The sequence below is a fragment of the Thermobia domestica genome, chromosome 7 (genome assembly GCF_964235325.1).
Source record: "Thermobia domestica chromosome 7, izTheDome1.hap1.1, whole genome shotgun sequence".
Taxonomy (NCBI): domain Eukaryota; kingdom Metazoa; phylum Arthropoda; class Insecta; order Zygentoma; family Lepismatidae; genus Thermobia; species Thermobia domestica.
This window is the reverse complement of record NC_137460.1, coordinates 107192594-107207237: the sequence shown is the minus strand read 5'-3', so window position 1 is coordinate 107207237 and position 14644 is coordinate 107192594. Positions and strand designations below refer to the sequence as shown.

At 36.8% G+C, this 14644-nt stretch overlaps 1 protein-coding gene across 1 annotated transcript in view; it reads right to left on the bottom strand.

Moving 5' to 3' along the window:
- Positions 1-1244: 1244 nt before the first annotated feature.
- LOC145690307 (L-threonine ammonia-lyase-like) overlaps positions 1245-14644 on the bottom strand; it is a 132319-nt gene continuing 118919 nt past the window's right edge. Inside the window, exons 8-9 of the mRNA XM_081765084.1 lie at positions 5105-5339; positions 1245-1380 (exon numbers count right to left, since the gene is read on the bottom strand). Of these exons, the coding sequence (XP_081621210.1) occupies positions 5217-5339 (123 nt within the window). The 3' untranslated portion in view covers positions 1245-1380; positions 5105-5216. The remainder of the gene's footprint in view (positions 1381-5104; positions 5340-14644) is intronic.

Sequence of the window (14644 nt, the reverse complement as noted above, 5' to 3'; positions counted from 1 at the left end):
TTTGTGATGTATAATTAAGTGTATCATTAGCTTTCTTTCACTAAAGTATGGATATATTATTTTTTAACTTACTCTGTATATTCCATGCAATAATACTTTTCTCCACACATTTTTCTCCACCTATTACAATGTTCGTCAGTTCCATGTAATAGAAGTGTAATAATACGTAGCCTATAATTATTCCAAATTATCGTAATCGATCAACCAGTTGTTAAGCCATTGACGATCTAATATACAGAAGAAATTACCCAAGCATATCGTTGTAAGTATTTACTTGTATAGATGGCTTGTTCGTGTAAACAAATGGCATGTTTGTGACGTGTTTATATAAATGCGAACAGGAATGTAATCTGGATTATGAAATTTTACAATGTATTAAAACTCTGTGATTTTCAATTCTTTTAACTGATTTTAATGTTATTTCACTTAATCTGGTATCCAATATTCCACAGCATTCACGGCCACGGTCAGTACTTTTGTCCGGGTCATCCAGGTGTGGGTCTCGCTTCTCACATACGGTAACCCGAACTAAGTCGATGATCCAAAAGCACCTGAAAGATAAACTATGCAGCATTTTATAGTTTCAATTACTCGTCGAGCTCGAATATTCACATGTTTGAGACCTGGTGAGATATTTGTTATCCAAAGTACCACGTTTTGGCTATTTCAAATTCAATTTTATGTATATTCGCCTTCCTTTTATGAAAATCAGTACAGTAATTTTGAACAAGGACCACACAAAAAATCAACATAACACTGTTTAGAGTCACTAGTTTTTCTTATATTCTACATGGCAAGTTATACAGGCTCGATCGATTCAAGTTTGAAGATTTCTACTTAGAAAAACGTGTAGTTTTTCATTTCTCTGATTCTCACGTGTTTGTACTGATATTACTTGTACTTACCGTTTGTTTCAACGCTTTGACATACACCCCCCCCCCCACACACACAGACAGAATGAAGAGAGAGAAAAGAGAATCGTGTAATAACGTCACACCTACTCTCCAAGTATTTGAGGATGTTCCGCTACTGTTCAGGACAGAGTTTACCCGGATCACTTGGAACCATGGATCTGTGCGAGTTACTGAATCTGACTGCTTCCAGGTCTTTCGTGTTACGGTTCACGGACTTCATGATTCGTTCAATCATTAATACAGAACTACTTTCTCAATTAGTCAAAATTAATAAGGTTCTACTAAATTTAAAAATAGAAGAAAACTGAAAATGATAAGAAAACTGTTCAGTAATTGAAAGGCTTAATTTTCATTAAAAGTACCTCCAAAATTTAATAAACCTTTTTTTACAAATTAGCTCCTTTTACAAATAAATATAAATGTTGATATAAGCTTCTTCTTATCTTGGTAAATTCTATTAATAAATCTGGAATAGAAATAAAACAATTATGATTAGAACTTTGTAACTATCTAATCACCACAAAAGACAAAGTATAATAAAATTATATTACTTCTTAACTAACTAAGTACACCACTACGACCGGTAAAACACAGTGGGGCGATTAGGAAGCGAGACTCCGTCCGTGAAAAACAAAATAATATCAAGTGAAATCCATTTTCCTCGATTTATTAAAAGTGGGAACCTCCTTTATCCACACCATCCAGTAAGTCATGAAATGACTTCTATAAATCAATCAAGGTGTTCAAGGTCGTTTTTACTGTTTCTAAAACATAGTCAAATTTGTATCCCTCTAATGGTGCTTTTAACTTGGGGAAAATAAAGTAATTACACAGAGTAGGCTGGAGATTATGCGTAGTGTGATGACACATGAACACTTTTTTGAATCGAAACAATCACTAAGCTGAATTTCCAGTTTCTGCTCCTCCGTTAAGGGTTGGGACACGAAACGTGCACACAGCGTCCGTTAATTTAAATATTTCGTTATAATTTGGCGAACAATCTCCCTATCCCCTTCCACGAAATCCAATATTACTCTGAGACTTGCATCTCGGTCATTCAAAATGATATTGTTGTGAGTGTACGCGTTTGTTCGTTTCTGCCGGTCGCGTTGCACGTGTTCTGGCTGTGTCTACAAATTTCAAAATGGCTGATTTAAAAGCAAAGGAAAACTGCAGTGGAAGTTCACCGAATGCTGAAGGAGGCCTTTGATGAACACGTGTAAGCCGAACACAAACATCTGAATTGTTTGAGCGTTTTAAATATGGTCAGAAATCTGTGGAGAACGTCATTCGGGCCAGCCCCTCGGCCATTACATGCAACTCCGAAAATGACCACGAAAGTGCAAGAAGTGATATTTGAGGATAGAAGACAAATAATCGATCATGTGTGTAATGTATTAACTATCTGACGGGCCATATTAACAAATTATATAGGATGTACTGAACATAAGACGAATTGCAGTGAAGATTATTCCTCGTCGTTTGAACTACGAGACTTCAGATTAGAAACGTGACCACTTCCCCAACCACTCTACTCGTCCAATATCACTCCCTTTTGATTTTAACACATTCTCTAAAAGGAAATTCTAGTTGACACTCATTCTATCCAAGCGGAATTGCAATAGTTCAACACGCTTTAAACAGCGGACGTCCATCAATGCTTCCAGCAATGGCAAAATCGATGGATACAAGCCCGAGGCAACTACCTTGAAGGTGGTAGTGAAAATTAGGATGTAAGGTAAATGTCTTAAATTTTAACAGGTTATTCTCGGAAGTTTTGAGTAGTACCTCGTATGCTATTTTATTAATGATTTTAAACTAATAAATCAATTACAGTACAGTTGACACAGAAAATGCAAGTATATAATGGGCAAGCATGCCTACTGACAGAGATAGCAGGTAGAGCAAATGCGGGGAAATGATGAGGTAAGAGAAAGGAAATGAAACGAGTGCTGGCAGAAGACGGATGGTCATAGATTTATGAGTAGCGCGTCTGCTAAACCATCAACTACGATATGTCTTTAATCAAAGCAATCTTCCCAGTCAGTTCCTTTTTTCTATGTGGTTTCTTGAAAATAGGAGCACCGAACTGTAACGTCAGAGCACCTAGTAGGAAATGGCTGCACTGACAAGTTTTTCAATTTAGTGTTCTATATTATTCCTTATCATTTGCTAATATTTAGTCATTGGTTTCTCGTTTCTCCCAGATAATTTTCACCACTCCAATATACAGCGTTCACAGCACAAAGGATTTAAGTCTATTTACCAAAGTTCTGATATGAAGTACGAGTATTTTCAAAATGACCAAAACTAGACTTGAATCATCCTTTGTACACTGAATGTTCAATGTTTCGAACGCTTCCTGACAATTTTCACGTCACTTTTGTAATATATACAATTGTGTTTGCTACAATGCAACGCATTACAGGAAACATGTGACATGTCATTTTTTTTATGTTTCTCACGTTGTTCATAAATTTTCCTTAAGTTCCTAAAATTTTAGACAGAAACCGTTTCTAACGACCTTCGTAATACACATCTTAAAACTTAATAAATAGATAAACAAAGATATAAGAATCTATATATAGCTATATATAGGCTATGACTAAGCCAATTTCAAAACCTCTCTTGTCCATTTTTTTAATGTTCTTTTTATTGTATGTGATTAGCTTATACAAAATTCCAGCTAATTTATCCCATTTAACGTGGTCAGATATTTACTTTACACTTTACAAAACCTATTTTCCTTATTTGCAAGCATAGAAAATAAGATGGTAAAGCAACGATTTCCCGAAAGTTTTGTACATAAGAAATCTTTTCGAATTGGGCAACTCATATAGAGCACTTGTCAAAAATGTATTTTAATCCTATGTTCTAAAATATGATAAATACAGAGGTTTATCTGTTTCCGTTCGAACAACAAGAAGCTAGCAACACCTTTCAAACAAAGTTGCATACGAGTGTTAGTCTCTCAGCTATTGTGCAGCAGAATGAAGGTAGTGTGGTATTGAGCAAAATGCTGCTGGAAAAATCGTCCTTGGGAAAGTTGTGTCATGTTCCTTTCATATGTAAGCTATAGAATTTCCAACATAATCAAACAATGTTAGAACAATGGCTTTGAGGTAAGACAAGGCAGTATTAAACGTTATGCGCATAACTTCTTCCACAACCATCATCACCAACGAAGCCACACCCAAAGAGGGTATGAAAGAAACTTACAAGTTTTCTGCTAAACTGCACCCACGTTACGGCGGCCTGAATATTCCATTAGCACAGCATGTTATGGCCAAACTATTACATGTGGCCCAATTAACAGTGAATCGTGGAATCCATCACAAATTGAGGCTACATGCATGCGTCAATATCACGACATATCGCGGAGCGAAAGAACAAGGCCAAATATACATGTGTTTTAAACGACGGTGGAAAACTTCAGGCCATCACCAACAGGGATGCTTATTTTAAAAAAGAAGACTGACTTAACTTTGTGCATCAATACAAAGACAGTGTCACAAAATGTTTTACGGTTGTTGCTGTCTTTTGCTGCAGAGGGAAGTTCATGATTCATAATGTCTAAAAAATGACAAAATCAATGCTGCTTATTACCAGGAACATCCTCTATACCTAGTTTGTACGGACAAAATATTATAATTACATGGCACAGATACTCATCTTGTAGCACCTCACCAGAGCAATGTTTCAAGTAACACGGCTAAAACATTGTTTCCCTTTTACCGACAGCCGGTAGCTGCAACTGGTATCCATGCTATTCCGTTTGGGAATATTTCCGTTACGAGAATGAATCGTAATTCTATGTATTACTGTCCGTTTAGACTTCTCATACGGCGGTTTTCATCATATCGGGTTAGCACGGTAAATGGTCTTTGGAAAGCCAAGTAGAACTGGGTCAATATACTACTAGTGCAGCTGCAATGAAGTCTGCTGTATTGGAAATTCTGATGCCTTGCAATGATATCGAGAGTGATCGGTGGATATGAGGTGGAATATCTTAGATAACTCTAAATTGTTCGGATGGAAATGGATCAATCTTTGTTTTCGTCAGTTATCATAGCAATTGTTTTCTTATATGCTTAGATTTCCACTTTATTATTATTATTATTATTATTATTATTATTATTATTATTATTATTATTATTATTATTATTATTATTATTACACCGTATTATTACCTTTTCAAAAAGTAACATCATAATTTAATCTTCCAGAATACATTTTCCTTTTCTGAATATGTCAAATACGGTGGAATATTTTGCCTGTAATTGAAGTTTTGCAACAGAGTACTTATGCTTCGAGAGTAGCTGGCATTGGGAAGTCATAAAAATGTGCTTGAGGATATTTTTGTAGCACTGCATTCTTCACGGTTTCTGCGTGATTCTTGTCCACTGTTTCAATCAGTACTTTCACCTAGTAAAAGGATTTGATAATTTTTCATCAATCTTCAAAGCGAGTAACAGTTAAAGAAGTAACACAAATGAGTCAAACAAAAAATGAAATACAGGAATATAACTTAAAATTTCGTTAGTCTCAAATCTTAATAAAATGCTTTCTAAAGGTAGAAAACTGAGGTATCCACTGCAAGATGCAACTACGCTACTTTCATTAAAGATTGTGTATTTGTACAGAACCTAGCGTGTTTTCTTCTTTCAGCAAATACCTTAGGCGGCACAGTTATTGCAATTTGGTCAGTATGTTATTTTCGGCGAAACTGAAATTCTTATTTGGCTCAACACCAATTTCATTGAAAACTAGTACAGTAAAGCCCGTCAAGTTAGCCACCAGCTCATCTTGGCCTGGCTCGTCTTGAACCTGCATTCTTCCATAAGAGATTCGTTACTTAATTACTCTATAAGTTGGCCACCTGTTTATCTTGGAAGTTGGTCCCATTAAAGCAATGTTATCCTATGATAATTATGATAAATTTACCTGCGTATCTTGGCCTCTCAAAGTACCGTTTTATTATTTTTTTTAACTTTTTCGTGCTTACATATGAGAGGCAGATGTTCTGAATTTGTGACTGGAGACAAGAAGCATAGATTTCTACGATTTGTTCTTGGAGATCAATGAACAGAACACTACCCCGATAAATGGGGGGGGGTGAAGGAAGATGTGAATAAGAAAAAGCACGTATAGGAATTCAGCAAATGGTTGTATGTATTTGTTTACCCTGTCTGTTTTGGTAAAATCATTACCTATATCGGTTCCTTTCATCAGTGGGGAGCTTAAGTAATTCCGGAAAATTCTCAAGGTTAAAGCTAACCATCTCAATTGTCAACTGTTGGCACCTGACGGCTTGTTGAAAGGTAGCGGAGGTTTTGAATTCCCTTAATATTTTCCCAAAACATCTTTTGCTCCGAGGAAAACACTTGTAGCTCATTAACAAGAACTAGACGACACTATACAAGAATTAGAAAATTAGAATGTGCATATGTGCCAAAAATAATAAGAGAAATACGACTAGAATTAACTACCATAAAATGTTTGTCACTGTTTAATCAGTCCAGATGAAAGTTTATTACTCTACAGATAGCAAGAAAAAAGCGATTTCCGATTTGTGTGTGTGTATGTGTGTGTGTTCAATGATCTCTGTGTTCAGTGGAAGGGGACGTGTTGAGTTGATGAATGCATAATGGATTCAAAAGTAGAAAGTTGAATGAACTATGCGTAAAGAAGAAAAAAAGGAAGTGTTAGATTTGATAGATAAAGATGTGAGTCTACGCTCAATATCTGTATAATTTGGGACATCAAAACCTATGGTAGGGAACATTAATAAAAACAGGGAATCAATTATTAAAGCCTAGGAAGAAACTGCAATAATGAGAGGAAAAGAAAATTACGAAAAACAGATTAGGAAGTAGTAAATTCGTTAACCTTAGAATTTTTTGAGAAGTGTAGTGCGATGGACATTTCTGTTGAAGGGACGATGCTGGAGGAAAAAGCGAAGGAAATTTCCCGAAGATTTCAAATTGAAAAATTTCATGCTAGTAATGGGTGGTTAGAGTCGTTTAAATCCCGTCGTAACATTAATTTTCGTTTCCTTTCCGGTGAATCTGCAGGAATAGACACTAAAGTAGTCAAAGACTGGAAGTCAAAATTGCATGAAGTTATCAGTGGTTACCAATTAGAAAACATATTTAGTGCCGATGAAACGGGATTATTTTGCTGCCAACTCCCAAGGAAAAGTTTGGTGCAGAAAGGTGAGAAATGCTACGGAGGAAAGTTTGCTAAAGAAAGTTTGTGTCCTTTTGTGTTCTAGTGCTACTGGTAAAAAACTGAAGCCGTTAGTGATCGGTAGGATTGCATGTCCCAGCAGTGGCGGATCCAAGGCGGATATAGGGGCTATAGCCCCCCTTGACGCTCAGGTATACACTGGATAAAATGGGCTTCAATCCTGGTTTACACTGGATAAAACGGCAAAATATGGTTTAGCCCCTCCCTTGATCATATCCTGGATCCGCCCCTGTGTTCCAGGGTGTTCACAAAAAAGCGAATCGACGTTAAGTTTTTGCCTGTTCATTGGTACTCGAACAAAAATGCATGGATGACATTCAACACTTTTGAAAACTTGGTTGAAACTTTGAGCAGTTCAATGAAAAAGCAAAATCGCAAAAAAAATTGTTGATTATTGACATTGTAACCAGTCGCAGCAAAACAAATAACGTTAACAATATCGAAGTGAAATTTCTACCTCCAAATGTAACAGTAGAATTTCAGCCTCTTGACCAGGGAATAATTCAGAACATGAAATATCGGTATCGTCAGCACATGCTACAACATGTCGTAACTACAGCTGAAGCTAGTAGCAATAAGGCGGTCTTCGTAAAGTCAGTAACAGTGTTGGACGCTATCCGTTGGTGGTCAGTACCTGGGATCAAGTTTCAAAGGAAAAAATAAGGAAGTGTTTTGGTCGTGCAGGATTTTACAGCGAAGTGCAAAGTACCAACTCTGGTGGGTGATGCTGAGGTTGTTAAAAGACTAAATGAAGTCATTAGCACGTTCCCGTTAAACACTCAAGCAGATTTAGTGCTAGTGGATGAAATTAATCGTATCAACGATGGTTTGGTTGTTCACGAGGAAATCCCTACTACACCAAAAGATATCTTAGAAACTATAGTAAAGGAAAGGCAGCATAAAGTATCAGTGCCTTAAGATAGTGAAGATTAGGAGGAATCACAAGAAAAAAAAACAGGTTCCATTAATTAGTCATGCAGAAATTTTGCAATGTGTGTCTCAACTTCTTGCGTACACATTCACTTATGAACTTCAGTTTAGTGATGATATGTTTCATCTGTACAACAGAATTGAATCACATTGTTTTTTTTTTCAAAAATGAAAAGAAAGCAAACCTAAATAATGGACTATTTTGCAATAGACAAGAATAGTAACAATGGAAAAAAGTCGTATAAACAGCATAAAAATTATTCAATTTATAAATTTGTATTGTTTTCAATTTGAATAACTCAGTGTGCAACAATATTAATTTCAATGAACTGCGTACATGTTTCTATTTTATGGTTGTTTATGTTATTGTGCTTCCAATCTGAATAATTCAGTGTACCAGATTAGTTTTCAGGAATTGGAAAGGTATGTACACATATTAAACATATTGTAGTAATGTTTTCCAGTACTGTATATTGTTATGATTACTCTATATACATTATTTAAAAGTAGCTGTCGTGCCATTCCTTATTAGAATTTTCAATCAAGTAATAGTAGAAATCTTATTCTAAAAATACACCAATCACACTTATTTTCTGTAAGTTGGCCACCTGCGTACGCTGGCCATTTTTCAATGGAACAGATAGTGGCCAACATAGACAGATTTCACTGTATAAAAATGTATAGTCAGTCAGGAATTTTCTCCATCTAACACGGGAACCTGACGAGATGTTAATGGGGTACCGAAGACCTAATTAGCTCGTTAGATAGCCCTCATCATACAACTATGAAACCCAGAAAGCTAAACTCGAAACTAAAGGCAATTCGATTAAATTGACGGTAACTTTCTGGCAAATGAGACCAAAGTGAATCTTTCTGAACATAGAATTAACATCTTTCTGTTAATTTATATTCTGAACATAGAATATAAATTAAGTGTTCAATCGACCATCAAAAGTTGAGGTTCATTTTCAGCAAATCACTTCCGACAAAATCGTCTCCAAGCTTTATCACCTGCAACATCCACATAAAAGTATGAGTTTTAGAATGTGAGCCAAAAGTCAAATGACAGCCTTAATACAGGAAAGGCTGTTGAGTCACAAAAGGCACAATGACCGACTATATTTGATATATGGGAGATCTGATAGCTTCAGAAACACAAGTGACCATTACGAGTGCTATGTTGGAGCCTGCCATATTAACTATAACTTCACTTTTAAATATAAAGGTTGGCATGCAATCCAGTTTTATATACAGTATTTTCACAAGACTGCAATGCCACTGACCGATTTATCTTATCATTAATCGTTCATTGTATTTCTTATGTTGATCCCCCATAACGCACACTTTAAATAAACATCCTCTGCAAGAATGGTGTATGCCTCACACATCTTCTATTTCCAATTTCAGCGGCTAGCAATATCCCTGGACTCACCGCAGCAAATGCATCCTCTATACTATACGTTGCACCAAATGTTATAAATTCCAGATCTTGATGGCGTAGGTGGCTCCACAGGTAGAAGTCTAGTTGCATGGGATACAGAGAGGGTGGTATCCAGTTTACCGATCCACCTCCTAGAAAACTGCTGATGCAGGTAGTTACGCACAACACATTCTCAATGGGGAGAGTATCCATCCTGTTAAAAGAACATTGTGTATGAGCCATTCTACAACGGAACTGAAGGTAGGATTGTCTGATCCTGCAGCCGTAGGTGTTGGTTGATGTTCAGTGTGCCGTAGATGAAGAATGGACTAACGATTCTCATGCCAGAAAGTACCATGCCAGACCATAAGATTTTCGTCATAAACTATCCCTGATGTATCAATCCAATATGGGTTGCTGTCACTCCAATAGCAATAGTTGTAATTTCTTACTTCTCTGTTCACGTAAAACTACGCCTTGTCGTTGAACAACATGATCCAGATTCAAGGAGAGATCCAGATCGGCGGTAGGTCGTATTTCCGTCCATTCACTAAGCTAGATCTGATTATGTGGACTGTCCTTTGTCAGGTGCTGGTGCGTCTGGATTATATATAAACACCACTTATTAACGGAAAGTATCCTCCATATGGACGTTCGACTCATTTCATTTTCTTAATTTAAACATGTGCTCCATTGAAAGCTTTTGTTGAAGAACACGAGGAAAAGTGCCAGTAATTGCCATATCTCTACATAATATGGCACTGTGAATTTTATCACAGATCCAGTCTCTTGGAATGTGCTGATGAGTTAATAAAGACCGTTGTAAGAAGTGGGCTCTCTATAAGAATAAATCACATAGAATTCTATAGATACCATATGCAAGTTAAGATTTATAAGATATACATCAGGATTATCTCCACACATTCCTTAGAGACACCTACAAATATGAAACAACTTACAATTAGCAAAATTAGTAAACTTTCAGTGATAGAACAAACGATCAGGGTCATTGTTTAGTCAGTGATACCTGCAAACAAAGACAGAGGATTAGTGAACGGTAAATGATAGAACAAAACGGTCAGCAGTGTTCCATTCCTGTGAAGAACTGCACGTAAAACATGTGTCGCATGCTAACCTTTGTATTTAAGGTATTAAAGCGGTACTCAAGATAGCGGTATCCAACACGCACGCCGTAGTAGTCACTTGTTTCAGAGGTTACGAGATCCCCCAAACTTCAAATATGGCCAATGTGGACCCCGTCCCAACAGCTTTCCCTGTGTTAGGGCTGTCATTTGACTTTTGACCCACTTTTTACAATTTATACTTTTTACTTGAATTTAGCAGCTGGTAAAGCTTGGGGATGATTTTGTCGAAGTGGTATACTGAAAATCAATTCAACTTGGGTGGTTGATTAATAACTGATTGTTAATTTATATTTTATGATCAAAATGATTCACTTTGGCCTCGTTTGTCAGAAAGATAACGTCAATTCTTTTCAAACAACTTTTTGGGTTTAGTAGTTAGTATGATGAGGACTATCTAACGAGTTAATAATTTCTGTGGAACCTCAATTGTATTTCGTGATGTTTTCGTGTAAGTTTTCATTTTTATAAGTTAATTCGTGATATGTTGTCAGATTTTATGCCATGTTATGCTGACCAACGAACAAACACTCCACTTAAGCGATCATAAGTACTGAATATTGTTTATTTGCAACGAAATGTTCAAATTAAAGACACTAGTATAACTCTTGATTGATTGTCAATCCTCATTAACATTTGGACGTAATCACCTCCGTAAGATTTAAGAGAATCTTATAACTCTTCGCTTAGGTTTCTAACTCCTCATTTGATAACACGTAAATTTTGATCTGGTAATTTCTAACAAGGTATTGCAGGTAATGACTTGAAATTTTTAATAGAAATACAGAAGACCCATATCAATCCAACCATGGTCTCCAATTTACGTTACATGCGTTATATTAATTGCAATATGTTCTCCATTAAGTTTGGCATCAGAGAATAGAAAGTATGCTGTAAATGAGAGACGAAGGTTGCTGACCATCTGTTTGCTTGTTAGCGCCTTTTAAAAGGACAATCTTACCAGAAAAATCATGTTATGATTCTTACTTCTCAGTGGTTGGAATGGCCTGAACTGGAAGAGCCCTAAACAACTTCTTTCTTTCTTTCATGGTTTGTTTGTTTCTTCCACACCCTACGGTCACAAGAAGAAAACTTGTTTGGGTGAATATTTTGAATTAGCAGCGAAAAAGCAAAAAGTAAAGGACAGAATGATACTACGGACGGATTAAAGGGAGAAGCAGTCGCACCCTTTGAGACATTTCAATACTTTGAATAATAGGAGTAAGAAACGAGAAATTTCGTAATATAATAAGAAAAGTGTTGAAGTGTGCTGATCAAAACACGTTTCAAGTGTCACAGCACTGTACTCTCCTTCTCTCCCAATCCCCTTCCGAAGGAGTTCTACGGGAATTTAGGAGTTAGGTTTGTGGGTGTCGGCATGTTATGAGGAATGACGTCCCTCGGCGACCACACGGAAAGGGAAGAAAGAAAGAATTAGGTAAAGAAGGAAGCGGCCTGGGACCTATAAATATGGTACCACCCCGGCATTTGGCTGGTGTGAATGAAGAAAACCCAGGGAAACCTCATTCAAGATGGCTGTCCTGAAAAAAACTTTTACACTTTTTCGACCGAGTGCCCTCACTGACAATCGACTCGGGACCGCTCCGAAGGAGTTTTCGTTGAAGATGGTTTCCGTCTTCTTTTGTTTCTCTGTTTCATATTTAGCCATTCAGTTATACTTACACTTTCACTATCCAGTCTTGATCTTGACCATCCCACTTGCACAACATCATAGCAAATTCTGGTGAGACCTTAGACGAGAAAGGTTTGAGTCCTCCCTGCTCCCTTTTTTAAAATTGTTAATTACAACCAAATTTATCGAAATTAATTAACCTCAACCATGTTATTGGTACTAAAGGAAAGAAAAGCTTATACACATCCATTATTGCAATCTTAAAATTAACTCGCCGCCTGTCGCTTATGCCAGCGGCCTAATATCTACGAATAGACGAAAAGTTAGTTTGAAGCCTTATGTATTTTTTACTGTAAATAAATCCGAATTCATAATTGTTTCTATTGTTGCATTGACAAAAATCAGTGCCAAATCGTCTTAGGCTCGTTGGTCTTTGAGAGGTCTCTAAAGATGCAAGGCCCTGGGCATACGCTCACCACTTGAGACGCCTCTGCACCCGCACACATTCCTGCCTTGTCCAGAAAATCTCCTCCCCTTCTGCATCGTCAATAATAGTGAATTTGTTCCTCGTGTATTTGCTTATTATTGTAAGAGAAGTTCAAACAAAATTTGTTCGTTTCCTGGGGTGATGTGAATAATGCGAATACACAATTTGGTAATATACAAAATGTCAGAAAAACTTGATATCAATTTGAATAGACCTTTTACGTAATGTTTATTTTACAAATGGGAAACTTATACAAATATTTCGAGCATCTGAAATTTAAGGTTAAATAGTGGTGAATGAGCCAGAAGGGGCGTGCACTATTCAGTTAGTCAAAGAACTCATATATATAGCTTGAAAACTACCACTATTTATACCAATATTGAATTAGACCAATTTGTCAAATGTAAGATAACCATAGTTGGAAATAGTGTGTTTATATTTTTATAGGAGGAAACCAGGAAGGACATCCTCGGTGGTGATGATAATAATAATAATAATAATAATAATAATAATAATAATAATAATAATCTTCACCTCAACCATAAGTTGGTGGGAAACATGGAAATTTTAAAACTTTTCTCTCCCTTGGGAGAACTGTTTTATAATTTAATAAGATCACTTCTTCGTAACTGCAACTGCATCTAGGAAATTAGATATTCTATCCTTGGTCGGGCCACGGTGGCTCAGTAGTATAGCGTTCACCTCTAGTGCATGGGGTCCTTTGTTCGATCTCAGCTCGCGCCAAGTGAACTTTCGATGGACAAACACTGTGTGCGTGAGTTTTCTCAGGGTTCTCCCGTTTCCTCATACTTTTTACATTCCACCATCTCCTTCATTTCTGATCACCTTTTAGCCTTGTCGGCATAATCGAGGGACGTAAACTTAAAGATTTTTCTATCCTTGGTCCTCCTCTACCAGGTTTTTCTTCTGCCTTTTCCTGAAAGTCTAAAAAGCTTTTTCAGGCCAGCCATCTTGGATGGGGTTTTCCTGAGTTTCCTCATTCACACCAGCCAAAAGCTGGGGTGGGACCATATATACAGGTTCCAGGCCGCTTCCTTTTTTACCCAATTCTTTCTTTCTTCCCTTTCCGTGTGATCGCCGAGATACGTCATCTCTCATACGTGACATGCTAACATGGTCATAGATGCCGACACCCACAAATCTAACTTATAAATCCCCGTAGAACTCTTTCGGATGGGATTGGGAGGGGAGGGGAGTACAGTGCTGTGACACTTGAAACGTGTTTTGATCAGCACACTTCAACACTTTCCTTATTAGATTACGCAATTTCTCGGTTATTACTGCTATTATTCAAAGTATTGTAATGTTCTCGAATGGTGTGACCGCCCCTCCCTTTAATCCGTCCGTGGTATCATTCTGTCCTTTACTTTTTGCTTTTTCACTGCTAATTTTATATGGTCACCCAAACAAGTTTTCTTCTTGTGACCGTAGGGTGTGGAAACAAACAAACCATGAAAGAAAGAAAGTAGTTGTTTAGGGCTCTTCCAGTCCAGGCCATTCTAACCACTGAGAAGTGAGAATCATAACATGATTTTTCTGGTAAGATTGTCCTTTTAAAAGCCGCTAACAAGCAAACAGATAGTCATCAACCCCCCCTCTCCCCTTTACACCATATTTTTATTCTCTGATGCCAAACTTAATTAAGAACATATTGTAATAAATCTAACCTATGCACAGTGGGCCGAAATTGGCAATTTTGTACGCATAATTAATGTAGGTATTGTCTAATGATTGTGATTCATTTTATATGGTCAAAAATGAAAGAAAATGAATAAACATGGTGAATTAGATTGATTTATTGGAAATCTCGCATTTTAACATGTAGAACATCGTACGAGATGGGGATGA